The sequence below is a fragment of the Trichosurus vulpecula genome, chromosome X (assembly GCF_011100635.1).
Source record: "Trichosurus vulpecula isolate mTriVul1 chromosome X, mTriVul1.pri, whole genome shotgun sequence".
NCBI classification, from domain to species: Eukaryota; Metazoa; Chordata; class Mammalia; order Diprotodontia; family Phalangeridae; genus Trichosurus; species Trichosurus vulpecula.
Window position 1 is genome coordinate 3,455,879 of NC_050582.1, and position 27,735 is coordinate 3,483,613.

Genomic DNA, 27,735 nt, shown 5'->3' on the forward strand with positions numbered 1-27,735 from the left:
CACAGTGTTCGGGGGCTTGACCCAATCAGCACAATGTCATCCACAAACAGGAACATAAGGAGAACCTTACCATCCACAGAGAATCCCTCTCCAACTTGGACTCTGCATTCGATCTCCTCCTTGTCATGCTGAGCAGACATCTCTCTATTTTATACCTTATCTGATGTTTTGATCAAAGGGTCATGTGTGGCACCTCATCTGGGCCCACTCCCCCAACTGGAATTTATACTTGTGGTTTGAGCCCTGAAAGGGTTCCTGGTCCTTGTAATGCTAAGGGCTCTAGTTCTCTCTGAGGCACTGGGTTTCTGGCACTGTTTCTCACAAGCCTCCACTAGTGTGCTTCCCATCAACAAGTACCAGCCAGCCAGCCAGCCAATCAACTCTTAGAAAAAGAATTTCCTAAGAATGGTTGGTACAAACCCACTCCCACTTCCCACTCCCCACTAAAAAAAGCCCAGGGCATACTTTCCCACAAATATACATGGCTCCATGGGAAGAGGAGGCTCAAACCCAGAGAGCAACAGCAGCAAGGCCCTTAGGTGAGGCATGTGTGGCAGCTCCTGCTACTTCATGGCCTAGGGGTCCTTTCTTGAGTCTCTATGTGGTGTTTGTCTGTGGTGTAAGGGGTCATCGTGTGCCTTGAAGGTGCCTTCCTCCTCAGGTGGCTGTGCTTCTACATACATTTGGTCTCATTTGTATCACTCTGCACTGTGTCCTATTGGTCCAGTCTCTCTGATGGTATTGTTAATGGGGGGTGGGGGAGGGAGGAAGGAGAGAGAAAGTCTCCTTCTCCCAAGAATGATTCCCTCTCAGGAGCCTACTCTGGAATCCTCAGCTCTTCCCCCACTAGCCTGGTTCACTTTGACTCTTATCTCTGGGCCCAGAGGGGCATGTGATTCTGTCAATCAGGCACAAAATGTTGCCTGTGTGGTATCATATTTGCTTTTGTCCAATGGCCTAAAGCCCTTGAACATTCTCAAATTAAGGGCTTATTCACATATTTGTAGGAGATTGCCTTCACACTTGGTGTTCTGTTGGCTGATGGACTCAGGTAAGCTATCTGGGCCTTCTGTGATCACAGTACTTGGGCTGGGGGCTCCTTACCCTTCCACATCAAACAGGCTTCTTTTTATATTATATTGCTGAATATAACTTTGAATAGCCTGTTTGGGTCCTACTTGTGCCCTCACTGAAGATAGCTTTGGTTCACATATAGGGGACTCACCTAAAGATTTAGTTGAGATGGGCCCTGCCCAGAAGAGTTGGATGACATGAGTTTCCATAGACCCACATTTAGATAGGGAGGTCAAGGCATCTCTGAGTCTGGTGGGCATTAAGGGCTCAGATTGCAAGACTTCAGATTTGAGTATTGCTCTCTGAGGGGCAGCTAGGTGCTTCAGTGGATAGAGAGCTTGCCCTGGAATCAGAAAGATCGGAATTCAAATCCAGGCTCAGACATTAGTTGTGAGACCCTGGGCAAGTCACTTAACCCTGTTTGCCTCAGTTTCCTCATCTGTAAAATGAGATGGAGAAGGAAATGGCAAACCACTCTGTATATTTGCCAAGAAAATCCCAAAGAGGGTCACGAACAGGTGGATACGACTGTAAACAACTGAACGACAACAAGAAATTGCCCTTTCAGGCCACGAATGCAAGAAGCAGACCATCCCATGGGACCTTCTGAGGCTAGGATGGGCATCTCATTTCCAAGCTCATTGTCTTCAATGTACCTCAGTAGAAGAAGTGCCTCTGTCCACGGAGCCTTTGTCAGGCCTTGAACCTCACAACCTGGTCTCAAAATGGCCCCAGAATGAAGGCAAGGTTTTCCAATTTCAGCTAGACAGCAGAAGCTGACTACGATTGTTTCCTCCAGCGAGTCCTATTCCTCAAAGAAGTTTGACTTGCATTTGGCGCCCTGTGATTAACCAAGACAGGAGCAAGACAAAGACAGTATCCGCCCAGCTGTTCCACACCGATGGGCCTGACCTTCCTAGCTGAGGGAGGGCTCTTTGTGCTAGGAAAGTGGTTGCCTAGCAACCAGGCCTTGCAGCTGCCAGCTTCTAAATGCTGAAAGCATGACTTATGGGAAGGAATAGTGTAGGAGAGAAGGGTGGGGGTGGGGGCTTGGGCTCAAAGGATTGCCCTGAATGCCAAGATCTTCCCCCCATTCCTCCCCCTGCCCATGGGGGGCCTTGTGCTAGATGCATCACTCCTCTCACCCCCACCTCTGCAGCTCTCCAGAGTGTCATTGGAGTGGCTGATCTACAATCAAGCAGGGAGGTAGAAATTTGCTTTGTGTGTTGGGGGAAGGGAGTCTTGGACAATGCCAAGGAACAGCACACGCATTCAGACCACCCTGTGGGTTCTGGAAGGGAGCACCGGTTGTCTCCATTGTATACCTAAGGAACCAAGGTACGGAATTACAGAGTCTCAGAGTTGGAACCTGAACAACACACCCAGTGATCGGTCATTGAACCTTAACTTAAAGATGGCTACTGTCTGGGAACCCAGGATATCCTGCACCAGCCCATTCCACAATTAGAAGAAAACTCTGTCAGGAAGGTTTTCCTTATATCAAACCTAAATTTACCTTTCTGCAACTTCAGTTCAAAGGCAGCTAGGTGGCGCTGCAGTGCATAGAGCACGGGGCCTGGAGTCAGGAAGACCTGAGTTCAAATCTAGCCTCAGACACTCACTATCTGTGTGACTGGACAAGTCACTTAACCTCAGTTTCCTTATCTGTAAAATGAGCTGGAGAAGGAAATGGCAAACTGTTCCAGTATCTTTGCCAAGAAAACCCCAAAGAGGGTCATGAAGAGTTGAACACGACTGAACAACCGCAATCGGACAAATATGTAGTAAGCACTTTTCATGAGTGAGTCACTCCATTCTCATACAAACTGAAGTAGTTTTTGCCCTCAAGTAGCGACCACCCATCCCTCCTAGTTTGCCTCTTACATGAGAGCCCTTCTAAGGACTGAAGGCAGTGATCCTACCCCCAGCCATCGTAAGTTCCTCTTCAGGCTCTAGCCATCTCTCCCCACTAGGCCCAATCCTCACATGAGCATAATTTCCATGGACTTCCACAGTCTTCCCCTTAAGTGGCCTTCCACACTCCACCCTTGTCTAATGTGGAGACGCCTCTGAGGCCACCCATTGAGCTTCTGCTGGCTCTGATTCTTAGGTTTTCCTGACTCTGGAACTAAATTTGCTTCTCCAGCTTCTACCCGTTACTTCTTGTTCTGCTTCCTAGAGTCATAAAATACAAGTCAAATTCCTCTCCCACATGACTGGGAGAGGAGGCACCATCTAGTTCCTATCTTAACCAGTGATTTTTGCTAACTTGGTTCTAAGTTCAATTGTTTCTATACACTAAAGGCATGAGTGCTGTTAGCACCCTCTAAATTTTGGAGCACAGAGTCAAAGACCAGTCTCTTTACCCTAGTTACAGCTCTAGGGGATGGACCTGGGATTTGTTGTTGTTTGTCCTTCGTTTTTGAAGAGGACCATGGCATCAGGGAGATGATGACATGACTTGCAGTTGACTTTGATTTGAGTGAGGGAGGGAGGGCTGTGCAAGGTCACCAGCCTCACTTTCTCCTCCTGAGCCATCTCAGTCCAGTGGCCAGATATTCATCAGGATGACTGGAGATGGCCCAGGATATAATGGGAGACTCCGGGCCTTTCAGGCTAAGGCCTTTTCGGGTTCTCACTTTGAGTGAGGCAACACCCATTTAGTGAATAGGCCTCTTGTATAGAGAACTCTGAGGCCAGATAATTCCTTCCACCAATGCAGGTTGACATGTTCTCTGCAACTTTTGGTCTTAGCTGCACTGAGATATGAAGTGATTGGTTCAGAATGTCAGAGAAAGGACTTGAACCCAGATCTTCCTGCCTCTCTGTCTGCTCTGGCATATTACCTCACAAAATCATAATAACAACTATGGATCCCGTGAGTTCCATGGCACCATCTCCTAGAGCAGCAGTCCATGTCTAGCCATGGTTTCTGCTGAATCCTCAGAGTGTGCTTCCATCCTCCAGCAGAAAGGATGTCCATTCTCATGCCCCTTCCTGACTTGGAACACCCTTCCCACCCTGCACCCCCAGCCTTTTCAAGCCCATACTCTGCAATCTGGCAGGGTTCCTGTCATAAGGGAGACGACGTATGTCTTGTGATAGGTGGGTCTATCTTAATTATCACCAAAAATAGCTGCAGATGCAAACTTAACTTTGGATGAGCTACAGGACTCGTCGGCTCGATGCTAATTGAGCTCTCCCCCTCCCCATCCTTTCCTTCATCCATCCCCCCCAACCCCACACATGCACCCTTCTTCGGGGCCTCAGGCAGAAGGAGAGAATTGCCAGCTCTTCCAATCACTTGGAGAAAATGTCACAAATTTGCCACCTCGTTCTAGTCCCTTGGCAAGGGGGCCCTCCAGGCCTTCAACCCTTCCACCACATAGTAAGGATATAACACATCAGGTCTGACTCCCCTCAACTCGGAGAAATCGGCATTGAGGCCTAGAGGGGAAATCCCTTGTCCTCCAGATATTCAGTGGCTGGTGGTGGGGAGTGACAGTATTGGTGGCATCCCTTTAGCAAAGTCCAGAGAGCCTTTGCCACTGGAAGCTTACAGTCTTGGGCAGAGAGAAGTGCTTTCTAACAATCCTTGAAAGCTAGTGAGTCTCTCATCTCTGGGGGTGTTCAAGCAGAGGCTAAGTAGGCCACCTCTCAGGAGTACCATGTCTTTCAGGGCTCACATCATAGGATGGTGGAGTTAGAAGGAACTTTAGAGACCACGGAGTCTCACCCCCTCATTTGACAGAGGAAGGAACTGAGGCAGACAGAGGTGAAGTGACCTGCCCAGGGTCATATAGCTAGTAAGCATCCAAGTCAGGATTTGAACTCAAGTCTTCCTGACTCCAAGCACTATGCTACCTAATGGACTCAGATACCATGTTCTCCATGAAACCTTCCTTGACCTTCCCCCCAAGGAAAATGATCTCACTCCCCTCAAATTTCTCACAACTCTTTACCTACAGCTCTCCTGTGCTCATTATTCCCTGTAGCATAATTATTCTTATTTATTTTCTCCTCATTAGATGATAAACTTAAGAGTGCAGGGCCTGGGGCCTGTCTATATTCTGAATGTTGGGGATGGTGCCCGGAATATAGTAGGCACTTAATGATTGTATACTGACTGACTGAATTAGGGTTGTCCAGATGGCCTGGCTGCCCCTATCAGCTTGGGATTCTGACAACTGAACCCTGAAAGAGGAGGGAGTTACTCTCACTGTCAGATCATACTCCGACCAATGCCAATAAGGCCTTTCCTCTCAATATCCCATAGCTTTCTTCTGACCTCAGGTAATGGCCATTTGGACTTACTCTGCCTGTCTTTAGAGACGGAGAGAGAGACAAAGACAGAGAGAAGAGAGACAGAGAGAGAGAGGAGAGACATAGAGAGAGGAGAGATGGAGAGAGAGAGACAGAGACAGAGAAGAGAGAGAAAGGAAGGAGAGAGAGAGAAGAGAGAGAATGAGGAAGAAGGAGAGGAGAGAGAGAGAAAGAGAGGAGAGAGATCACTCAGCAGCCACTACGGTAACAAAACTGTCAAGGTCCAACTGTCAGAGCTACATGTCAGCATCTGGCTATCCTGACTGGCAGATCAGAAATGCCCTGACATCTAAATGCTGATCCATGACTTAGGCAGATGAGGCAGCCAGTCTTTAGAAGGAGCAGAGGCCCTGGGACAGGGCAGGGCTGCCCTCTGCTCTCAGACCTCCTACAGGATGGATATTAACCTGTGCAATGTGGTCTACACTGAGGGTTCTGCGCAAGCATCACCAACTGGCAAGATGCTCAAAGGGAAGAAGGCTTATGGTCCAAATGTCCATGTGATATCAGGACTATTTATGGCTTCCTCGAGCTTGTCTCTCAGGTGAATGGGCCTTGTTCCACTCCAGGTTCAGTCATAGTCCCTGAGCCCATTGGCTCTGACATAACCTCTGTCTGTGTACTATATAATCCAGGATTCTTTTGGTTCAGCCAACACCCAAGATAAGATGAGATACTACCAGACTGAGTTTGCATGATGGCCTGTGGCCCATCCACCAATGTATCATAAGTCAAAATCAGATTCCCCTCGGCTGTGACACAAGAAGTCAGATTCTTCTCTATTTACTTCAGACCATGTCGAAGTTGGTGCTGGGTACCACCCCACTCCCACCCATCCCAACCTGCTGACTTTTTTTTTTACTGTGTACCCCTTACTATGAGGGTATCAGGCATTTACTGGTCTCACTGGTGCCTTGTTCTCTGATTGTGCTCAGGTCGACTAAATGAACCACCTCCAGGTGAGGGAAAAACTATTCCCTGCCAAAGGCAATTTCCCTCATAGACTCCCTTCTGATTGATTTGGCTGCTTTGGACAGGTTCTTGGCCTCCCTCAGCTGGGCTCCCCCAGTTTCACAGTGTTTCCCTTCACTCCTTCTGGCCTCCAGCCATCAATCTGTTTCTCTATCATCTTTCTGAACTCACCAGCCCCACTTTGTGCTTCTCACTGAATTATTGCCTTCAAACCACATTTCCAAATTCTGAGCACAGGGTCCTTTTTGTCTCCAAAAGAAAAGACACACTTCACATAGACATAAAATTGGGGGGGAAGGACAATCTATGCACCTCCTGTCATGGATCCAACTCAATTCAATTCCACAAGCACTTATTAAGCACCTACTATGTGACTGGCACAGTGCCACACAGGCGCCAGGGATACAAAGGTGAGAATGAAATGGACCCCATCTTCAAGAAGTTTATGTTCCATTGGGATAGCTCAACTCAAGCCCTAAAAGAAATGAGGTAATGAGTTCCGTGGCAAACCAGTGAAAATTAGAAAGGACTCACAAGAGAAGGAATGGGGTTGGGTCAAAAAATACCCTCTGGTCAAGGACCATGTGCTCTGAGGAGGAAGGAGCTGCTTGTCTTCCAGAGAATGCTATAATAGAGCCTCAGAAACTATTGGGGGCGAGATCACCCTGAAAGGGGATGAGGAAGAAGAAAAGAGCCAGGAAAGTTGGTGAGTCCCTGCTGCTCAAGGGTACTGAGGCAGCTGTTTGTTGACTTGATAACAATAATAGAGAGGAAGAACTGAAAAAAGTATTACCAGCGATTATGACATTTTGGGCATGAAACTGGAGATCATCGGGATACAGGCTGTGTTTTCTTTGCCCCTTGAAAGCAACGGATATCAAAGGAGAAAAATTAATTTGGGAAGTGAACAGCTGGCTGAAAAGGTATCTGAGAATTGGCTTTAGATTTCTGAATCATGGCTTATAATAAAGGGTTGACAGATATGTGGCCAGGGATAGAGTGCACCTTTCAGAGGTTGGTAAGAGTATATCTTTCAGAGGTCTTGCAAGTCTAATCCAAGAGGCTTTAAACTAAAAATGATGAGAGAGTTAGATAAGTTAGAGAGTAGTCACAAAGAAGGAAGACTAATAGTTCAGACACCCACAAATTCAAGGGAGCTAAAACCCAAGAACTGAACCTATGTCCCCAAGTGTTTACACCCAGATGCCCAAAGTTTATTCACCAAACAAAAAGAACTAGAGCTCCTATGCAAGGGAGGATATTTTACCTCCTAGGGATCCCCTGAGACTTGGTGGAAAGAAACCTCTGGTTAGACTATGGCTCTAGATGGGTGTGCTTTATTCAAAAGAAATAGGCTAGGAAAAAGGGGTCGAGTAGTACTATAAACTAAGAAGGTATATTCGTGTGAGGAAATCTAAGAACAAGAGGGCAGAGTATTTGAGTGAATGTCAAAGCAGGGATAAACAGAAGTGATTGTGTGAGTATACTACAGACCACCAGGGCAGAAAGAGGAAATCGATGAAGGAAACAGATCATGAGGCTGGCACAGACATATGGTGTAGTAGTAAGTAGTGAGGGGGGACTTAAATTATCCAGACATCTGCTAGAGCTCTGTCTCTGCCAAAAGCAGAGTAGTTCATAATTTTTGACTTGCCTTAGGGATAATTTTGTCCTTCAAAAAGCGGAGGAACCAACAAAGGGAAATTCTATTCTGGATCTTATCCTCACAAACAGGGAAGAAGTGGGGGCAGGGGTGGAAATGATGGGAACCCTGGGGAGGAGTGAACACCCTCTCCTAGAATTTGTGATAGAAGAGAGAAAATTGATCCATAATCCGACAGGCCCTTTCCTTATTGAAGGCCAATTTCAAAGATCAGACGGAAGATGGGTGGAATCCCGAGGAGTACCATTCTTCAGGGGAAATCAGCCAGGAGGGAATTCTGAACAAATGGAAATAATTCTAATGAGGAAAAAATACGATTCATTTGAAAAGACCAGTGTGGATGCGTAGGAAACTCACCGACAAACTTTGATTGAAAAAGAAATGTACAGAAGGTGGAAACAGAGCCAGGTAAGAGATGAATAGAAAAGTGTGGTAAGAATGCCAAAGCACAGAATGAACTGAAGCTGCTGAGGGGAGCAAAGTACAACAAAAAGAGGTTTCCAAAAGTTCTATTGGGAAGAAAGGAGGAAGAAGGAGGGATGGGACCTATGCTGGGGGTGCATGGGATGATGACAACTGCTCAGTTGTTCCATTCTTCTTTTCAGAGGACAATGTCCTCCTCATACCCTGGAGGGGGCAGAACAAAAGTGAGTAACAGATAAGTAAGGAGAGGGTATCAAGTCCCTCAGCCCAGATGAATGCTCATCCCCAAGTACTGAAAGAACCGGCAGCTGTGGCTGCTGACTCACAGTGCCTGCTATGTAGAAGGGCAGATAGGATCCGGATTTTCACAAAAAGGAAGAGAACAGAATCTGCAAACAACAGGCCAACGATTTTTGGGACAACGTTCAAAAGGATCAGTGGAGAGATGGTTGGTGAACGTCTAGAAAAAGCAGCAGCTGGGCTTGCACAAGAACAGGCCAGGTCCTTTCTGCACCAGATTACTGACCTAGTCAATGAGGGTAATGCCGTGGAGAGATTTTGGACAAGAAGCTCCTCATCTGATTCTGGATCCACAAGTGCTTTGGATGGCCTGATCTAGAGTAGTTGTTAATGGCTAGCAGGTCTGCAGTGGAGTGCCCCAGGGATCTGTGCTAAGCTCTAGGCTGTTTCATGACTTGGATAGCAGCATCGATGATAGGCTCCTTGAGTCTAGGCAGAGGTGGGAGGGACTGCTAACGCATCGGATGGTGCAGTCAGGATCCACAATGTTCTTGCCAGCTCAGAACGTTGGGCTGACTCTTAATAAACTTCCAGCCAACAGTTTAAGCACCAAGTCCTGTACCTGGGCTGAGAAGGATCCACCACACAAGTGTAAGAACAGTCTGACAACTGTGTCATGGTATGAACAGGCAGGAGTTGTTTTGAAAAGTCAGCGATGTGTGATGTGGTGGCCAAGGGGCAGCCAGGGGGCGCTACAGTACACGAGAAGACGTGAGTTCAAATCCTACCTCAGATGCATCTTAGCTGTGTGACCCTGGGCAAGTCACTTCACATCTGTCTGCCTCAGTGTCCTCACCTGTAAAATGGGGATAATAACGGCACCTACCTCACAGGGTTGTTGTGATGCTCAAATATGATTATGTTTCCCACCATGGAATGGGCAGTGGGCTCCTCCTTCTTGGAGGTCTTCAAACACAGGCCAGCTGACTACTCGTGGGCTATGCTAGAGTGGCACTTCCTTTCGGGTGTGGGTTGGACTAGATGACTGCTCAAATTCTGTGTTTCAGGGAGAGATGATGTGACCTGACCTATGTCCCAAAGGTGGTAAATGACAGAGCCAGGGCATCAGTGGTCAAGTCTCTTAGACTCTTTTTCTGTGTGATGGATAACACCACTACCTGCTGAACACAGTTGTTAGGAGCCTCAGAAGACACGCTGTGGCTTAAGCATTTCCCAAAAGTTAAAGCCTGATATAGACATCAGTTTTCATTAACAACAGACAAGATAGGTTGCATCCTGCAACACTGAATGTCATACGCCTAATGGGATGGACGAGATGACCTCCAAGGGCCTTTCCAGATTAGAATCTAGGATTCCTGTGACTGGGGTGAGGAGGAGGAGGCCAGGGGAACTTGCTGCTGGGATCCAGACCTCCAGGCTTAGCCTGCTCACTAGGCTGGCCAGCCTCTCCCATCCAATGACTGTACACCTCATGGGCAGGGGGTGGGGGAAGGTAGGTACTGTGGTACCCTTAGGGCTCTGGACAGGGTGGGGGGACAAGGGGGCTTCTCAGCCCAGGCACCTACCTGCTTCCCATCCAGAGTGTACAGCTTTTTGACCACTCCCGTCTCCAACTTGATGGCCTCAGTGATGTCAGTGAGGACTTGCTCAAAGGAGTGAGCAGTTTTCTTGTTCAAGAGCACCCGCACAGCCTTGCGGGGCTTCACCCCACTGCGGATGATGGTCACCAGCTTGGGCCGAACAAAGTCCTTGTTCTCCCGGGCCTGGGCGCTGTGGCTACTGGCCAGGGACTGGGGAGCTTTCAGATTGGCCGAGGTCTTCACATTGACCGACCAGTTGGGGTTGGCGTTCTTGGCGTACTCCACCTTCTTGAAGAAATTGTCCGAGGAGCACACATAGCTTTCACCTAGAGGGAAAACCAGGAGGTCAAGCAAAGCCACAGACACCAACAAATGGGTGCGTTTGGACCTTGCAAAGCCCAAGCTGATTGGCCTGAAAGATGTGCCACAGCGCAGTTTGGCCCTAAGAGCAAGTCTGTTTGTGGAGATCTTTCTTACTGGTCAGAAGTCACCAGCCAAATGTGGTTCAAGTGTGGCAAAAAACCATGGCCCAGGAGGCATGTGAGAGAGGGGGAGGGAGGGATGGAAGGAGTGAGGGAAGAAGGAAGGAAGAGGAGGAAGGAAAGAGAGGAGTAGATAGAGGGAGATGAAGAAGCAGGGATAGAAGGGAGAAGTAAGAGCAAAGAGATTAGGAGGGAAGGAAGGGATGGAGAAAAAGAGGGAGGAAGGCATGGAGAAAGGAAGGGCTAGGGGAAAGAAAGGAAGAGAAGGAGAGAGGGAGGGAGGGAGGAAGGGAGGGATGGAGAAAGGAATGGCTGGGGAAAGAAGGAAGAGAAGGAGAGAGGGAGGGAGGGAGGAAGGAAGGGATGGAGAAAGGAAGGGCTAGGGGAAAGAAAGGAAGAGAAGGAGAGAGGGAGGGAGGGATGGAGAAAGAAGGGCTAGGGGAAAGAAAGGAAGAGAAGGAGAGAGGGAGGGAGGCATTCAGCCCACCACCAGCAGAAGCGGAGGTAGCTGAGGGTGTGGTGGATAGAGCTCTGGATCTGGAATCAGAAAGACCTGAGTTCAAATCTGCCTTCAGACACTTGCTAGCTGTGTGTCCCTGGGCAACCTCGAATTACCTCAGTAAAATGGGGATAATAACAAGAGCACCTACCTTGCAGGGTTTTGTGAGATCATACTTGTAAAGTGCTTGGCACAGTGCCTGGCACATAGTAGGCACTATATAAAAGTTTATTCCCTTGGGTGTAATAAAGCATAGGTCACTTCAGTGGGCCTCTTCTGTCCTTCCTGGGGTCTGGCTTGCAGGGCTTCAGGGCCTCATCCCCCAACATGAGGCAAGTGTGAAGTGCCTACTGTGTACAAGGTCCCATGCCAGGCTCTGGGGCTACAAAGACAAAAGGAAAGAATCCCTCCCCTCCAGTTCCCCGGGCTTCCATTCCAGGATGAGGCTAAGATCTCACCCCAAGGCCATGTGACTTATCACACACACCCCCAGTCCAACTCTGCCCTAAAAAATGCCCGGTGGGTACCAACAATGATAAGTACAAGGAGCATTTAGAGAGTGCTTAAGAATTTTGCAAAAGCCTTTACTTATACTAATTATCCCATTGGATCAACCTAAGGCTTTGTCCCTGAACCAGATGGCATCTGCAAAGACCAGAAATAGTCCTCTCCCAGTATGTTAGCACCAAACCATCTGGATTTAGCTCAAAGCCATTGGTATAGATGCCACCCCTTAAAATCCAAGAAGACAAGGCCACTGTGCTGGAGACCTGATTATTCTGCAATCCCACAGGGGCCTGGCCTAAGCCCTTTATGTGGGGCATAGTAGGAAGGACCCTGCACTTAGAGGCAGGGGAGCTGGATTCGAATCCTGGATCTGGGACTGTGGGACCTCAGGAGTCCTCCTGTGTAATTAATGTGGGGGGACCAGGTGAGTGCCATCCTCTGATCCCTCATGGTCTCTGTGGCGTATATTGACTGCACTTTGGGGGAGCCTGCCTGGTACCTAGTGAGGGGGGGTGCAGAATGCTGCTGATGGAACGTTTGCTCATCTGCTTTGGGCCTGGGGCCCTTGGTGCTTACTTGTACGTAGGGAGACAGCCCTCAGGTCTCAGCACCCTAAAGTCACTTCCAGAGGCAGCAGCAGCATCTGCTGCAAATGGTGCCAACTACTTTTGGTGGGGCTGGGCAAAACCAACAGGAGGCCAAGCTTGTCTTGGGCACTTGCCCCCACTTGGGCTGTTTCTCCTTCCCCTCTTGGCCCAGCCCTTGGAAAGAATGTAACTCCACTCCCTAGGGGAGTCTTTAGGAGGTGTTCCACCAGACGGGGCTGCAGGAAGGAGCCAGAACTACCCACCTGAAGAGTCCTCCCTTACTCTTGGCTCAGGCCAGAGGAGTGGCGAATCTGGGCCAAAGTGGGGCCCCCCAGCTGGAGCATTCCCCTGGCCATAGGAAGCGGCTACACCTTGCCACAGCTGTTTCCCATCCGGCCACAGCTGGCAGGGAATGTGCCCCCAGGGAGAAGGTTGTTAACTGGGAGAGAGGAAGCCCAGTCATGAGATGGCAGTGGGGGTGGGTAAGAAGGGGGAGGGTCCGGGTAGGGGCAGTTTTCAAGCCAACCTGCCTTTACCTCCCAGTAAGTTCATCTCACAAGTTAGGAGGCTGACACACTAGAGAGTGTCCGAAGGAGGGTGACCAGGGGGTAAGGACATGTGACGATTGGCTGGAGGCATTGGGGATGCTTGACCTGGACAAAAGATGTGTGTGTGTGTGAGGGGGTGTGTATGTATGGGTGTGTGCTGTGTATATGTGTGAGGGTGTGTGTGAGTGTGGATGTGTATGGGTGTGTGTATGAGGGTGTATGTGTGTGTGTGTGTGTGTGTGTGGTGTGTGTGAGGGGGTGTGGGTGTATGTGTCTGTGATGGGGTGTGTGCACATGTGTGTGTGAGGGTGTGTGTGTATGGGTGTGTGCTGAGTATGTATGTGTGCAGGTGTGTGGGTGTGTGTTTGTGTGCATGGTGTGTGTCTATGTGTATGTGTGCGGGTGGGTTATGGGTGTGTGTGTGTGAGGAGGTGTGTATGTGTGTACATGCACATGTGTGGGGGGTGTGTGTGGGGTATGTATATGTAGTGGGGGACACATGTGTGTGAGGGTGTGTGAGTGTATGGGTGTGTAGTATCTGTGTGTGTATATGATGGGGTATGTGTGTGGATGTATGGTATATGGAGGGGGTGTGTGTGCACACGTGTGTGTGTGTGTGTGCGCGCACATGTGGGTGGTATGTATGTGTGTGTATGTGCGTGTGGTGGGGGGTTTTGGAGGGGGTGATCTGCCCCAGCCAGACCCAGGTCACTTCCCACACACAGCAGTGGCTCCATGGTGAGGTCCTGTGGTTATTGATCCATTGGTTAGGATTAGCAAAAATTAGCCATGAACTTCCAAAGGGTTTTCCTATCAACTACCTCCTCATCTCACAGCTGCCTTGGGCAAAAGGGAAGACAGGCTTGATGACTCTCATTTTAGAGGCAGAGCAGCCAAATGACCTCTTGGGGATCCTGCCTCTGGTTAATGGCACTCCTGATTCTTTGGGGCCGGAGAGACTAGAGAAGAGACCACTGGCCAAATGGATGCCAGGGTTTCAAGCTAATTCATTTTCTTTAAAAGGCCCTTTGCTAGGTACTGGGACTACAAAGATGGCAAGCTTTCCAGTCTCTGCCTACGTGGAGGTTACAATCTAAAAGGATGGGGAATACAAGTCTATAAATAAGTAACACACAAGGTAGGGGGAGATGAAGGTAGAGCTGGGATGCAGACAGGGTGCTTTATGGAAACTTAAGGAGGGAGAAAATCCCTTTCAGCTGGGGGAGGGGGCAGTCAGCAAGACCCTCCTGGAGGGGGCAGCTCCTAAGCTGAGCCAGGAAGGCACAGAGGAATTCCATCAGGGAGCAATCACAGGCTTGTGGAACTGAGATGGTGTGAGGCAGGAGGGCGAATGAGGGGGCAGTGCCTTGTCTGGTTGGTTGTAATATAGAGTGAGTGAAGGGAAGTAACATAAACTAAGAGTGGTAGGTTGGGTGGAGCCAGGCTGTGGAGGGAAGACCTGGAATGGTAAGCTTAGGAGTCTGGCTTTTTCTGAGAAACAAGGAGGAATCACTGACGTTTCATGAGCGTGTGGATGGGGCAGGGAAAGGAGGGTGATGTGATCAGATCTGGGCCTTAGGAAGACTATTTTGGCAGCTGAGTGGAAGATGGACTGGAGTGGAGAGAGACTAGAGATAGGAGACCAACCAGGAGACTACTATAATAGTAAAGGTATGGGGTAATGAGGGAGGGCCTGCCTTAGGGTAGGGACTGGGAGTGGGGAGAAGGAGACAGATTTGAGAGATGTTGGGCTGGGGTAGAATCATTTGAACTGGCAGCTGATTGGATATAGGGGAGAAGGAAAAGGAGAGTCAAAAATGACTGAGGTTTCACTTCTGAGTTAATGTCAGGATAGTGGTGGTGACAGAAATAGGAAAGCCTGGAGGAGGGCCAGGTATCAGGGGAGATGACTTTATATGCAACTATTGTGTCTGAGGGGTAGAAGGGATATATAGGTGGTGTTCAGCAGGCAATTATAAATTCAGCATAACTTGTTCTGGGGGGCCAGGGAGGGGAGTACAGAAAAGGCTAAGAGCTTTAATTAGTAGAATGGAAGAGCCTTGAGGACAGGGACTATTTTGTGTTTGTGTATCCCCACACCTTCCACAATGTTGGGCACATAGTAGGCACTTACTAAGTGCTTATTACTAGAGAGGCTGGTCCCATGAAGACCATGGCTTATTGAACAAGGCACAACCCAACTCAGCCCGGAAGACTGGATTAGAAGGGCCAGTGCTTTGATGTCAGTATGGTATTCCTACTCAATGGGTTTTTAAGAAGGGATCCAATTGGAATGGAACCAGGAAGGAATCTCCAAAGTCCAGCTTTCCAAACACATCAAAGCTCTGAAAAGCCTATAGACATTGGAAGGTCAATTCCCTCCCCATCCTCTGTCCCCCCCTTATTGGCCCTCACTGTGAGTGTTTGCATGGCCCTACACAAGGTGCTGGGGACTTCCTTGGGGCAGGGCAACTACAGCATGGACCCTGTTATGTGGATTTCAGTGATCTTCAAAAGCCCCAGTGCAATGGAAAAGAAAGAACACTGTTCATGGTGTCTAACCCAACCATCCTAGTGGTCTCTGTTGGCTTTTTCCATGATAATAGGAGACTTGGCTATTCGGGCACCATTGGCCTCTGGTCATGTCATCTTTTAGCAGCTGAATGAGCTGTGAGTAGCCAGGCCCAATGATGGCCATGGGTATTGGCCAATTCAACCCCAAGTAGATTCATATTAGTCCAAGGGCCTCTTTAGGAAGCCCCGTAGCAACTAGAGTGGGGGAGTAGAAGAGGGTCCTAATACAGCCGGTGCCAAAGAACCCAAGGGACCAAGCCGTAACCTTTTCACACTGGCATTCATCATCAGTTACACACCCCGAATTGTGCTTGCTCATTCCTACCTCTCCACCACTCCAAGGGTCCCATTGGTTCCTGAACAGAGCATTTTACAAAAGAACCATACATTGCTCCTCCCACTGCAGGCCTGAGGAAATGCTGGCTGAACCCCGGATGCCAATATTAACCTTCGTCAAGTGCTGCCCTTCCCACTAAAGGAGTCTTCCAAAGACCTCAGCTGCTACATAGAGGAATGGAGTGGCTGGTAGCTTAGAGTACCCTGGGTATGGAATGGATTCCAAAGCATGGAGACAGATGACAATGCATGGCTCATAACTGAATCACTATGTTGGGCAGGCTGTATTCATCTCACCAAGGGAGTGGCTCTGTAGGGCCGGGCCATGGGTTTCCGCCCGACTCTTCACAATGATGACCCCTATCCTTTGATGACCAGAAAGGCCATTTCTTTCACATGGTCACTGAGCTCAGACCTTTTGCTGCTGGTCACCTAGGGGGAGTCAGGGCTTTAGCCTTAAGGCCTAGGCCCAAGACTGACAGGGAGGTTCTGGGGGTACTCTGAAAGTCAGCCAAATGAGCTGCTTTCTATTTGAAGGTACCAGGCTAGGCCCTGGTGGCTTCTTGGAAATTCCCAGTGCCCCCATTCTCCCCACTGGTTGGGCATTTTCCCTTGAAGTCTATATCTGGATAAAGTGATGAGTTAGGGTGCAGTCCTGGTTTAAAAGGAAGACTACCAAATTGTGCCTTTGAACTGCACTTGATCCCCTGGTCTTGTCCTGTCAGTCATACTGCCCCCCATGCTTAGAATAGATCCCTCCTTGCCTCCGTCCCCTGCTCTGCTTGTTGAAGGCCAAGGTTCAGCTCACAAGCCACCTCCTCCAGGAAGTCTTCCCTGGTAGCTCCCTTCTCAAATTTTGCTTTCTACTTCTCTCATTCTACCTTGTATTTATTTGTCCAGATCCATAACTTATCTTCCCAGTAGGCTAGAAGCTTCTTGAGGGCAAAGACTGTCATTTTCCACCTTTGCATCCCCAGGAAAAGCCACAATACCCTGTACCTAGCAGGTACTTAAATTCTCTACTCTTGAACCTCTGGTTGCCTTGTCCTGTTTCCATTCGTCTCTTGCCAAGCCTCAATCCTAGATTCCTCCCACTGGTGGCCATCTCTACTCCGACTGAAGTTACTGAAGGAAGCTGGAGGTAGTCCCATAACCATGTTGACTGTGTCTATTACAAAATCCAGCTTCACGTTGTTGTCTAGCCTCCCTGGGCCCTCACTGCAGCAAGGCAGTCCTTTTATTTCTCTCTAGTTGACTCCCTATCTCACAACCCACAGAAGCTATTCCAAGCCTTCTCTTCCTTCCTTGAGCCCCTATGCCACCTCCTCCTCCTCCTCTCTCTCTCTTAGCTGAGGCCATTTGCCTTGAGTTTCCCTCTTGTCCCATTCTCTTCGTCTCCAAATCCCTTGATTTTGTCTCCCTATCGTTCGTCCTTTCCCCCAGTCTCTGACAAAGAGGTCCGCCTTCTTCTTGCCAAGGCAAACTCCTATACGTTCCCGAGATCCCCATACCCTCCCTTCTTCTCGTGCAGATGGCATCCTTAATCATCTCTTGTCCCCCAAATCTTCAACCATTTCCTCCCCCAGTCTCTCCTATCCTTAAAAATACTTTCACTACCCTGACATCCCTGTAAGCTATCATACTACATCTCTCCTCCATTACCCAATTAATCTGCTTGGGAAAAGGTGTCTGTCTCCACTTCACTTCCTCTCCTCTCATTGATTCTTCAAGCCTCAGCAATCTGGTTTTCACTCAACTCCAACTGCTCTCTCCAAAGTTACCAGTGATTTCTTAATTGGCCAATCTGGGCATCTTTCCTCAGTTCTCATCCCTGACCTTTCAGCCTCCCACCTATGTGAAGCTCCTTGTCAGTCTCCTTTGCTGGCTCACCAGCTCACCAGCCACATCACCCTCCCTCGCTGCGGGTGTTGCCATGGTTTCAGCCATGTCCCCTCTTCTCTTCTCCCTCTACATTTTCTCTCTTGGTAGCCTCATCAGCTGCCATGGCTTTAGCTATCATCTTTCTGCAGATGCCTCCCGGATATACCTCCATATCCCATCCCCATTTCTCCCTCGAACTTCAGCCCCACCCCACCAAATGCCCAGAGACATCTTCAACTCTATGTCGCCAAAGCTGAACTCATTGCCCTCCAGCCCTCCCCTCTTCTAGATGTGCCTATTTTTGTCTAAGGCACAACCATCTTTCCATGTCTCAGTGTCTCACGCTCAGAATCTCAGCATTATCCTGGATTCCTTTCTTTCACTCCCATATCTAATCAGCTTCCTAATATTGCCTTTTCTACCTTCACAACGTCTCTCACATCCAACCCCTTCTCTCCACTCACCTAGCAACCACCTTAGTTCAGGTCCTCATCATTTCTCCCCTAAATTACTGTAACATCCTCCTAAGTCTCCCCTATTCCATTCCACCCTACTCGCTGCAGCCAAAGTGATTTTCCTTAAGGGCAAATCTGAGACTCCTACTTAATCAACTCCGGTGGCTTCCTTTTGCTTCTAGGATAAAATATAAACTCCCCTGTTTAGCTTTTAAAGTCATACACACCCCAGCACTGTAGAGTGCCCGTCTTTCTTGAAGACACAGATCAAGTATCATCTTCCAAAGAAAGCTTTTCCTGGTCCCCCACTCCCTCTCCCAAATGCTAGTGTCCTTCCTCTCAATCCACCTTGTATTCCACTACTTCATATAGATTTTCATTTATTCACTTTATATTGATGCTCTATATGTTCCGTATGTACTAGTCATCTTTCCTATTAGGATACAAGGTCCTCGTGAGCACAGCTTATTTCATTCTTTGTCTTGGAGACCCAGGGCATAGCACCCTGCCTGGCACACAGTAGATGACTATTAATAGACACTCATGGATTGATCGCTGAATTGTTTCCTCAAATGGTCACAAAAAAACTCTTGAACCAAGCAAGTTTTATTCAAAGGTAAACCCAGCATTTCCCATTTTCTGTTGGGTGGGCGGGGCTGCCTGGGATGTCTTAGCTAGTTAAAAATGCAAGCTGTCGAGAGCCATCAAAATGTGCTCTTAGGCAAAGCCTCGAATTCCAACGGGGTGCATCGGTTCTATCTTAGTCAGAAGAGACTTAGTGAAATGTCAGGCATTCCTACAGACTGTATATAGCACATCAGCTTCAGGGACACACCCTGAGGGGGCTTTCTGTAGGCTCTAAGTGAGCAGAGAGCCAGCCTGCAGCCCGTGCATAGACGGACCCTGCACATAGGCAGAGAGCTAAATCCAGAGGTGGAGGAAGAAAGATCAGTTACAAATGGGGAGTGAAATAACACTTTCAATGAGCCCAAGCTTTGCCTTAAAACCAAAAACCCTTTTTTAGTACCAACATCCTTCCAAAGATGCCATATGGTGGCTGCTACAAACCACAGAATACCCCCACGATCTCTAAAGACTCAGAATTATGGGTCACTCAAAAGGCAATAGAGAGACAAATGATGTGGGGGGGGGGAGTGAGTTAATGGACTGAAACTTACAACCAGCAACAAATGACACCCCAAATGTCACACAAAAGGCATTGTCATGGTTGGAAAGGGAGGTGGACGGATCATGTGGCCAGAGTGAGAAATAACTGATGGGCATCCTAAGAATGGCACTGGTAGCCACAGAATGCTAAGAGGCCCATAACAAAGGGGCCAGCACATTGGATGAGTCTCCTATGGAGGATTCTGAGAGTACCTGAACAAGAGTCCCACAGGATGAGAAGGCGTGGCTTAGGTGGGATCTGCACCACTGGAGGAAGTACCTGCATCAATGAGATCTCAGAAGCACTGAGGATGAGCAGGGACCCTTTGCCTGAGAGTGTGACCCTTTGATAACTCATCCAAAGAATTGTTTCCATTGAGCCATAGCTCACAAAATGGCATCCCATTGGAGTTAAAGGGGACCTGGGTGCACTAATACCTTTGTGGTTCACATGTAGTATCCCTACTATCTCCTCTTCCAAAGAACCTTGGAATTCCAGAGCAGAAAAGGATCTTAGATGTCATTTAGGCCAATCCATACCTGAAGTGGTAATCTTTATGACATCCTCTACAAAGGGTCTTCTAGATGCGGTTTCAAGGCCTGCAGTGACAAGAGCCAGCTCTAGCTCCCATTGCTGGACAGCTCTAATGGTCAAGAACCCCAGTCTAGGTTGCAGGCATGAAGTGAATAGCATTGATCCCTATGGAATCGATCTGCAGACAGACCTTCCATTTGACCACCCAGACTTCCCCATCTTCTTCTGGAGAAATAGAACTTCAACTCCAAGGGTCATTTCCCACCAAATACCATGACCCAAGCATCAGGGCCTACTGGAAAGAACACTGGAGTCATAGGACCCCAGTTCCAAACTTGGCTCTCTTACTTAATGGCTGTGTAACCTTAAGCAAGTCCCTTCCCCTCTTTGGGCCTCAGTTTCCTCATCTATAAAATGGGGGAGATGGACTAGATGACCACAAAGTTCCCTTCCAGCTCTAGATCTAGCATCATTTGATCTTTTGCTCTAATCCCAGGACAGCCAAGTTACCTTCCTCCAGCTCATCCATGCTCCCGATCTTGCGGCCTCCGTCAATGGTATAGATGTAGCGCACTCCCTGGGGGAGGTTGATATTGTCAGACAGGGAGCGAGTCAGGTCAGCCAGCAAGGCATCGAAGCTTCGGAAGCGGTCAGTGGACACGGCGTACACGATGCCCTTGAAGTAGCGGTCTCCGTTACGATAGAAGCGGACCTTCTTGGCCTTCTTTTCGTTGCTCAGAGCCTGCAAGGTCCGGGTCCGGTAGAAGCTGCAGTGGGCACTATGGGTAGGGCTGGGAAGCCCATTTAGCCGGGACCCTCGCATGTTCCTGGATGCCTTGTCTCTTTCGTCAAAGTGCCCAAAATCCAGTTCCATATTGTGGTGGACCTCGGAGACCTGAAGTGGACAGAGTGGGTGGGTGGGGAAGAGAGGGGAGAGGGCAAATGTTAGTCAGGCCCAGGCCCCAACTCTAGGAAGAGATCTCTTCTCCCTTGGTCTTTCAGGAGCTCTTTGGGTAGGGGGACAGGGACCCCCTTGGACAGTGTTTCAAGGAGAGAGAAACTGCTCACAGCTCCAATCTTCCTGGCAAGTGGCTCATATCAAGTTGAAATTCCAGGCAGATGTTCAGGGCCCCACCCCCACCAACAGCTGTAAAGTAATCCACACCCCCAGCTCAGTTTCCCTGGACAGAAAGGTCCCTTGTCTTGAGTGAAGGAAGCAGTCTCTCAGAGGGATGCCCTGCTTTTTCTCCCCGCCCCCCCAATGCTATTCATGGCATGTTCCCCCAGGATGTGAGCAGATCTGCTTGGAAAAGGGACAGTCCTTGGAGAACAGGCTCGGCCTTTGTGCTGGTGGGCTGGGCACACCCTCTCCCCTCAGTCTGCCTGTCAATTGCCAAATCCCACTGACATTTCTAGGCGATGGCTGGCAGGTGGGCTGGGGGCAGGTTGGGAACCCCGGTGGCAAAAGATTTTCCCTTCTTGGTGTACAGCCCTACCCAAGGCTGAAGGGATTTCAGTGGGAAGCATCATGGCCAGTGGCTGGGAGCCCCAGGAAGCAAGGCATGCACACCTTTCATTGTTCTGAGCGCCAAGTAATAAGCAGTGGCTGAGGGATGGAGATTTGGTTTCTGACGCCCCCCTCCCTCTTTGGACAAAGCCAGGGTCAACACGCCCCCCCCCCATACACACCCACACCCACCTCCCCAACACCCCCCTCCCCCCAGGCCCTGGAAAAGGCTGGCCTCTTCACACCTCCTTGGAGGGGGGAGGGGATGGAGCCCTGGGGACCGGGGAGGGGGGAGGGGGAAGGGGTCGGCAGGTGGGGCTCCAATTGCACCCATCCCCAATAACCCAGGGAGATAGGAAGGGTTGCCTAGCATTTTCTCCCCACACCCCTGCAGTCCATCACAATGCAAAAGACCCCCCCAACCTTGCCACTCCTCAGGAACCTTGCCCCCCCCCCCACCTGCAGCCCCCCACTCCCCCTTCCCCCCGCCCTTTACTCATCATCTTAAACTCACGTCCCGTCCCACCTCCGCGCGCTACAAACAAAGAGACAGCCAACTCACTTTTTCCACAAGAAGCTTGGGGGGTAGCAATCCTGACAGAATGAAAAGGGAAGGAGACAGACCACCACCCCCCGGTGGATGGAGGGACAGGGGGACACAAAGGGACAGCCAGACAGGACAGGGCAGACCAACAGACCGCCAGATTTTTGCCTCGTGTTTCCCCCCTCGGACATCTGTTACACGCTGGCTGCCGGGGAGGAAAGCAGCGCGCGCAGGGAGCCGGAGCCGCACTCACCAGGGCTGGGCTGTTGGGTGGAGATGCTGAGAGAAAGAAACCCTCTGCCTTTGTTGTCTGAGCTCCGAGCGAGGAATTCCTGCCAGGGTGGAGAGATGCCTTCTAGGTCCTAGTGCCTTGCCCAACTGCTCCCCAGGAACTGGGGCCCACTGATTCTCCCCTCCCCCCACCCCTGCTCAATCACATCCTTTTATTTTTCCCCAGGGAAAGCTGGGGAGAGACCCACTCCCATTCAAGCTGTATTAATTAACTAATAGCTGGAAAGGCTTTTCTTTTTAAGCCAACGGAAAATACTAGGGGATCATGAGGCTGGCCCCAAGGCTTGAAGGAGTGAGGTGCTGGCCTTTTTAGTCTTGGATGGGGGTGGATGGATGGAGGGGGGGGCATGGAAGGAGAAGTGTTGTCCGCCACACACAGACCTAATCTGCCTTGGGGTGGTAGGGTGGTGCCCCTCATCCCCAATTCAGCCAAGCCAAGCTTCAGAAAATCTCCACTCATAACCCTTGGGGGTCCCAGTCAAAGCCAATGCCTTTTTGCTCCCGAGGCTGACCAGTGGTTTGTTTGGACAAAGGCCAGTGGAGCAAGAGAAGGGGCACTAGGATGGAGATGTGGGGAGAGAAAAGAGGAGTGACCGTCCCACTGGAAGGGTGTCCAGAGAGGCCTGTAAAGAGGCTGCCAGCTTTCGGGGAGAGATTTAGGACATGCCATCTGTGGTCTTTCACCACAATCCCCAGGCTGGCAACCGCAGTAGTGTAGGGTGTACTCTTGTGGTCACAGAATAGGCGAGAAAGGAGGGCAGAAAGAGCAGAGCCAGGGGTGAGGAGACCTGGGCTTGAGCCTGGAAGACAAAGACAGCTTCCTGCTTTGTCTCTCCCAGCCAGATGAATGTGAGGGATCAGCAGGGTCACATTCCTGGCCCTCAAGATTTTAGCTTCTTCCAATCACAGGAGAAGCCCAGATAGGAGACATCTACATCCCTCACTTCTCTGGTGGATAGTGAGCCAAGGGCCCAAGAGAAGCTGACCCTGGAGGCAGCTCGAGGCCCTGAGCTCTGCTGACCAAATGGTCCTAATCCAGGCTTCCAGAAAGCAGGAAGAAAGGCCTTCCTTTGTGAGAGGTGAAGTCAGAGCCCTGAAGGGGAAGGGCTTTAGGAAGGTCACAGGATCCTAGATCTCTAAAGGTTATTTAGTCTAGCCCTTTCATGTTACAGGGAAGGAAACAGCAGTCGGGAGACAGAGCCAGAGGTCAAGCCCTGGCTGCCTAAGTCACCTTGGACAGGTAAGTGACTGCAAAATTGGATGGGTAAATGAGGAAGCAAAAAACTAGAAAGACATTGATGGTATTGTAGCCATTTGAGGAAAATCGAGTAAGTAACTGGCCCAGGATTGGTCCTAGAGCTGGTGTTGGGTGGGATCTGAACCCAAGTCTTCCTAATATCCAGTCTTTATGCCTCACTGCCTATACAATTCTTGTCCATTCCCTCTCAGAAATTTTGCCAGAACATCTAGTGAATGTGCTGGGGTTTCCCTCCAGGTCTTATGATGGTCCCTGATGGTCCCATCAGTTTTCCCTTGTTCTTTATTGCATGAAGATTCATCTCCCTTTCCAAGCATGCATCACCTGGGTGATACCGTTTGCACCACTTCTTAGAGAGAGCATTTTGAATTGAAGGACAAGGTAGGAAGTCAGACCGCAGATGGTTTGGAACAGGATGAGTGGAGAAACAATGGAGGAGAGCTGGAGGAGGAGAGCTTTCTCAAGGAGTTTAGCCATAAAAAATGAGAGATATAGGACAACAGCTAGTGGGGACGGCTGGATCAAATGAGGGGCTTTTTAAGGATGGGGGAGACATAGGCATACTTGAAGGCAGCAGGGAAGGATCAAGTATATAAGGAAAGATAGAAGATTACTGGTGGAAGGAAGAGCAAATACGATGTATTGGTATTTCAGTTCAATACGCTGCCTATCCAGATGCATGTTAGATTCTGAACAATGTGCAGGCTTCGTCCAGCTGGTTTTCCCCATATGGTCTGTCAGGTTCATCTCTTTTGAGTGGTCATGAATTTCACTGAAGAGGTCCTGGAGTCTTCTACAATCAGCATAATGTCATGTACAAATAGGACCATTGGGCAACCTTACCTCTTCCATTTGGACTTTGCATAGGTAAACAGAGAAGAATCCCTTTGGGAACACATCTTCCTCCTTTATGTGTTGTCTGATATTGATAGACAATTGTAGGCCAAAGTTATATTTGTGATCGTGTCTATCGAGGAATCTCGTCTGGTTTTAACGAATGCCTAGGAGACAATTTACTGGTGCAGAACCCTTATGGTAGCATTTGGGTCTGCCGAACCAAATGATAGAGTCAGAGGCAGCAAATGATAAGTGGGCCTTTGTGTCCTCTATACGTTCCTTGAAGTCAGTTGTGTGACTGGAAAGATATGGCCTACTGCGGAAAATCCTTTGTGAAAACCAGCCTGTTCACTTCTCGTATGGTCATCAAGGATGTCCTTGGTGTATGTGTAAAGCATTCTCTTAAAAGTGCTCAAAAGATGAGAGTGGAGGCATATGGGTCAGTAGTTAGTCATGGCCTCCCAGTCACCTTTTCTTTTGGACAGTGATGCCGTCTGTGTTTTTTCCTATCGTCTGGCATCTTCTTTTTCAAATATCATAAATGGATCCCTCAACACTTTGAAAATTGTGCTGCCCCCAGCACAGATCCCTTCTGTGTCCACAAGTTTTCTGGTCCATGTGGTCTTTCCTGACTTCATTTTCTTTGGCCTCTTTTCCATTTCATTAGCACATCAGGAACTGAGGTGTTAGAGTTCAAATGTAGTGGATGAAAATAGGTCGCTGTTAAGATGTTGGCCAATCTGGTCCATTTTCACCTGGTTGTTGCTTACTCACTTCCTTGTTTCATCTTGGGCTTTATTGGGCCTCATGCCAATTCTTCTGCAGAAGTTTTTCCCCCCTCCATAGTTTTTTCCTATTTTATGAGGTGACAGTACTTGTAATCTTCCACCATCCTCTTCCGTACCATTTTGTAATTGAGTTTATATTCTAAACTAGTGTTGTCCTTGGCTGCCATGTCTCTCCACTTGGCAAGGAGATCAAGAATTTGTTGGATGAGGTGGTTTCTGGGCTCTCTTGCCCCCCTTGTTGTGCCAAGTGCTTTATTTCAGTTAAATTTCCATAGGAAAGAGTGAAAGTCTATGTTGGTCTCTCCTTCTTGAGTTTTTGAATATCAATAGTTTGTTTGAATAAGTCAGTTTGCAACTCTTTAACTTCACAGTGTCATCTTCTCATCTTCATTCTTTCTTCTAGTTTGGGAGTGATCTTTTCCTTACTCTGATTGTACACAGACAGCTGATTTCCATTTTGGTGGTAACCAGTTGGTTCTTTTCTGTAAAAGATAGAGTTGATTGAATTTTTTGGGGGGGACAATGTGATGTTATGTTAGCACTCATTATATCCAATGGATTACGGCTCTATTTTGGATGAAAGTATCGATGCGATACTTGGGGTGGTAGGGTGGTGCCCCTCAATGCGATACAGGTGGGAAAACTATGAGTTGTCTAGAAGCCTTTGACCTATTTTGTTTCTTGATCCTGAACTATGTTTTCTAATATATTTTACCATCCTCTCCTGTACCTACTGCCACACTCAAGTCACCAAGTATCAACGCATATGTTGACTTGCCTTGGAGATTGCATTGGAATCTTCATCAGATTTCTCTCTCTTCATCTTCTACAACAGGTGCTATTGACTAGATTACACATATCTTCATGGAGGTTATTTTTTATGCTTGTTATGAGCCCAGAAAAGTGAGATAGCAAATGTTGTTTCATGTTTCATGATAAAGTCAACTCTGCCAACTCCTTTACCCACCACCCCAAGAAAAACCTGTGAGAAAGCTTTCCTTTTGTCTTCTGGTCCCTCCAGTAGAATGTCAGCTCCTTGAGGGCAGTCCTCAGCACTTAGCTCAGTGCTTGGCACATGCTAGATAGTTAGTAAACGCTTGCTGATTGGTTGGTCACTTTTATTTTTAGAAAAATGTCATTATCGAAATGGTCAGTTCTAGTAGTATTCCGAAGAAGTCATTGGACAACGGTTAATCTATCAACAGGTATTGGTCAGTCATCTGATGTGCCAGGCACTGTCCTAGGCAGATATTGCAGACACAGAAATAAAAGTGAGACAATCCCTGCCCTGAGGGAACTTACATTCCATGAGGGGAGACAACATCTCTATATATAGGCACGTGGGAAATACAGACAAAACAAATGCAAAGGAAAAACTGGGGGAGCGCTAGCTGCTGGGGAGATCAGTAAGCTTTTCATATAGAAGGTGTTGTTTGAGCAAAATCTTAAAAGAAACAATGGACTTTAAGAGGAAGAAGTGAGGGATGAGACACAGCCAATGCAAAGACACAGAAATGGGATATGAAAATGTCATGTGTGAGGAACTACAAGACTGGATCATAGAGAGCAGGAAAGGGAGGTTGGAAAGGGCTTTAAAAACTAACCAGAGGATCTTAGATTTGGTCTTAAAGACTATAGGAAGCCATGGGAGTTTACTGAATAAGGGAGTAGCAAGGCAGTTGTGTGGAGAATGAATTAGAGGGTGGAGAGACTAGGGACAAGGTGACCGACATTCTAGGGAAGCAGTAAGGAAAGCATGAATTAGGATGGTGGCCCCATGAGTAAAGAAGATGGGCTAGGTGGGGTAGAGAAGATGGGATGGATGTGATAGATAAGGTGGAGGAAGAAATGAGATCTGGGAACTTAGTGTAACTGGGAGTGAGCAGTCAGGGGGTGATGCCAGTGGTGTGAACTTGGAAGACCCTTGAGAGAAGCAGGAAAATTTAGGAAGGGAAGTAGATTTGGGAAGAAAGATAGTGAGTTTAGTCTGGAGCATGTTGGATTTGAGATGCCTATGGTTTGTCCAGTTTTAGATGTCCAAGAGGCAATTGGAGATGGGCATCAAGATCTCAGTAGAGAGACTAAGGCTGAATACTGTAAATAGATTTGGGAGCCAAGTCTATAGATAATTAAACCTATGATAGAAATGAAGTCACCAAGGGAGAGTGTAGAGAGGATAGAGGCTTGAGGAACACCCACAGTTCAGGGAGGGTGTGGAAACAAAGAAGCAGGCAGGAAGAAAACCAGATGAAAGAAAGCTCACAAAAACCTAGAGAAGAGAGAATAAAAACCCAGGAGGAGAAAGTGGTTAACAGTGCCAAGTGCTACAGAGAGGTCGGGAAGGATGAGAACTAGAAAAGGGGCCTCAGATTTGGCAGTCAATAAACCTTTAGAAACTTTGGAGAGGGCAATTTCAATTGAGGGAGGTCAGAAGCCAAATGGTAACATTAAGAAGTGAGTGAAAGGAGAGAAAGTGGAGACAGTGAGTGTAGATGGCTCTTGCTAGGATTTTGACTGTGAAAGGGTGGAGAAATAAAAGACGGTATCCAGAGGCAATGGTAGGGTCAAGTGAGGGGTTTTTTCAGAGTTGGGAAGAATTGGATATGTTCGTAGGGAGCAGGGAGGAAATTAGTATATGAGGAG

The 27,735-nt window shown here is 48.5% G+C and overlaps 1 protein-coding gene across 2 annotated transcripts in view; it reads right to left on the bottom strand.

Moving 5' to 3' along the window:
• Positions 1 to 20,741, bottom strand: part of DCX (doublecortin) — a 41,151-nt gene extending 20,410 nt beyond the window's left edge. For both annotated transcript variants that reach the window (XM_036740163.1, XM_036740162.1), the window contains exons 1-2: positions 20,378 to 20,741; positions 10,282 to 10,622 (exon numbers count right to left, since the gene is read on the bottom strand). In XM_036740163.1, coding sequence (XP_036596058.1) covers positions 10,282 to 10,622; positions 20,378 to 20,741 — 705 coding nt within the window. The remainder of the gene's footprint in view (positions 1 to 10,281; positions 10,623 to 20,377) is intronic.
• Positions 20,742 to 27,735: the final 6,994 nt, after the last annotated feature.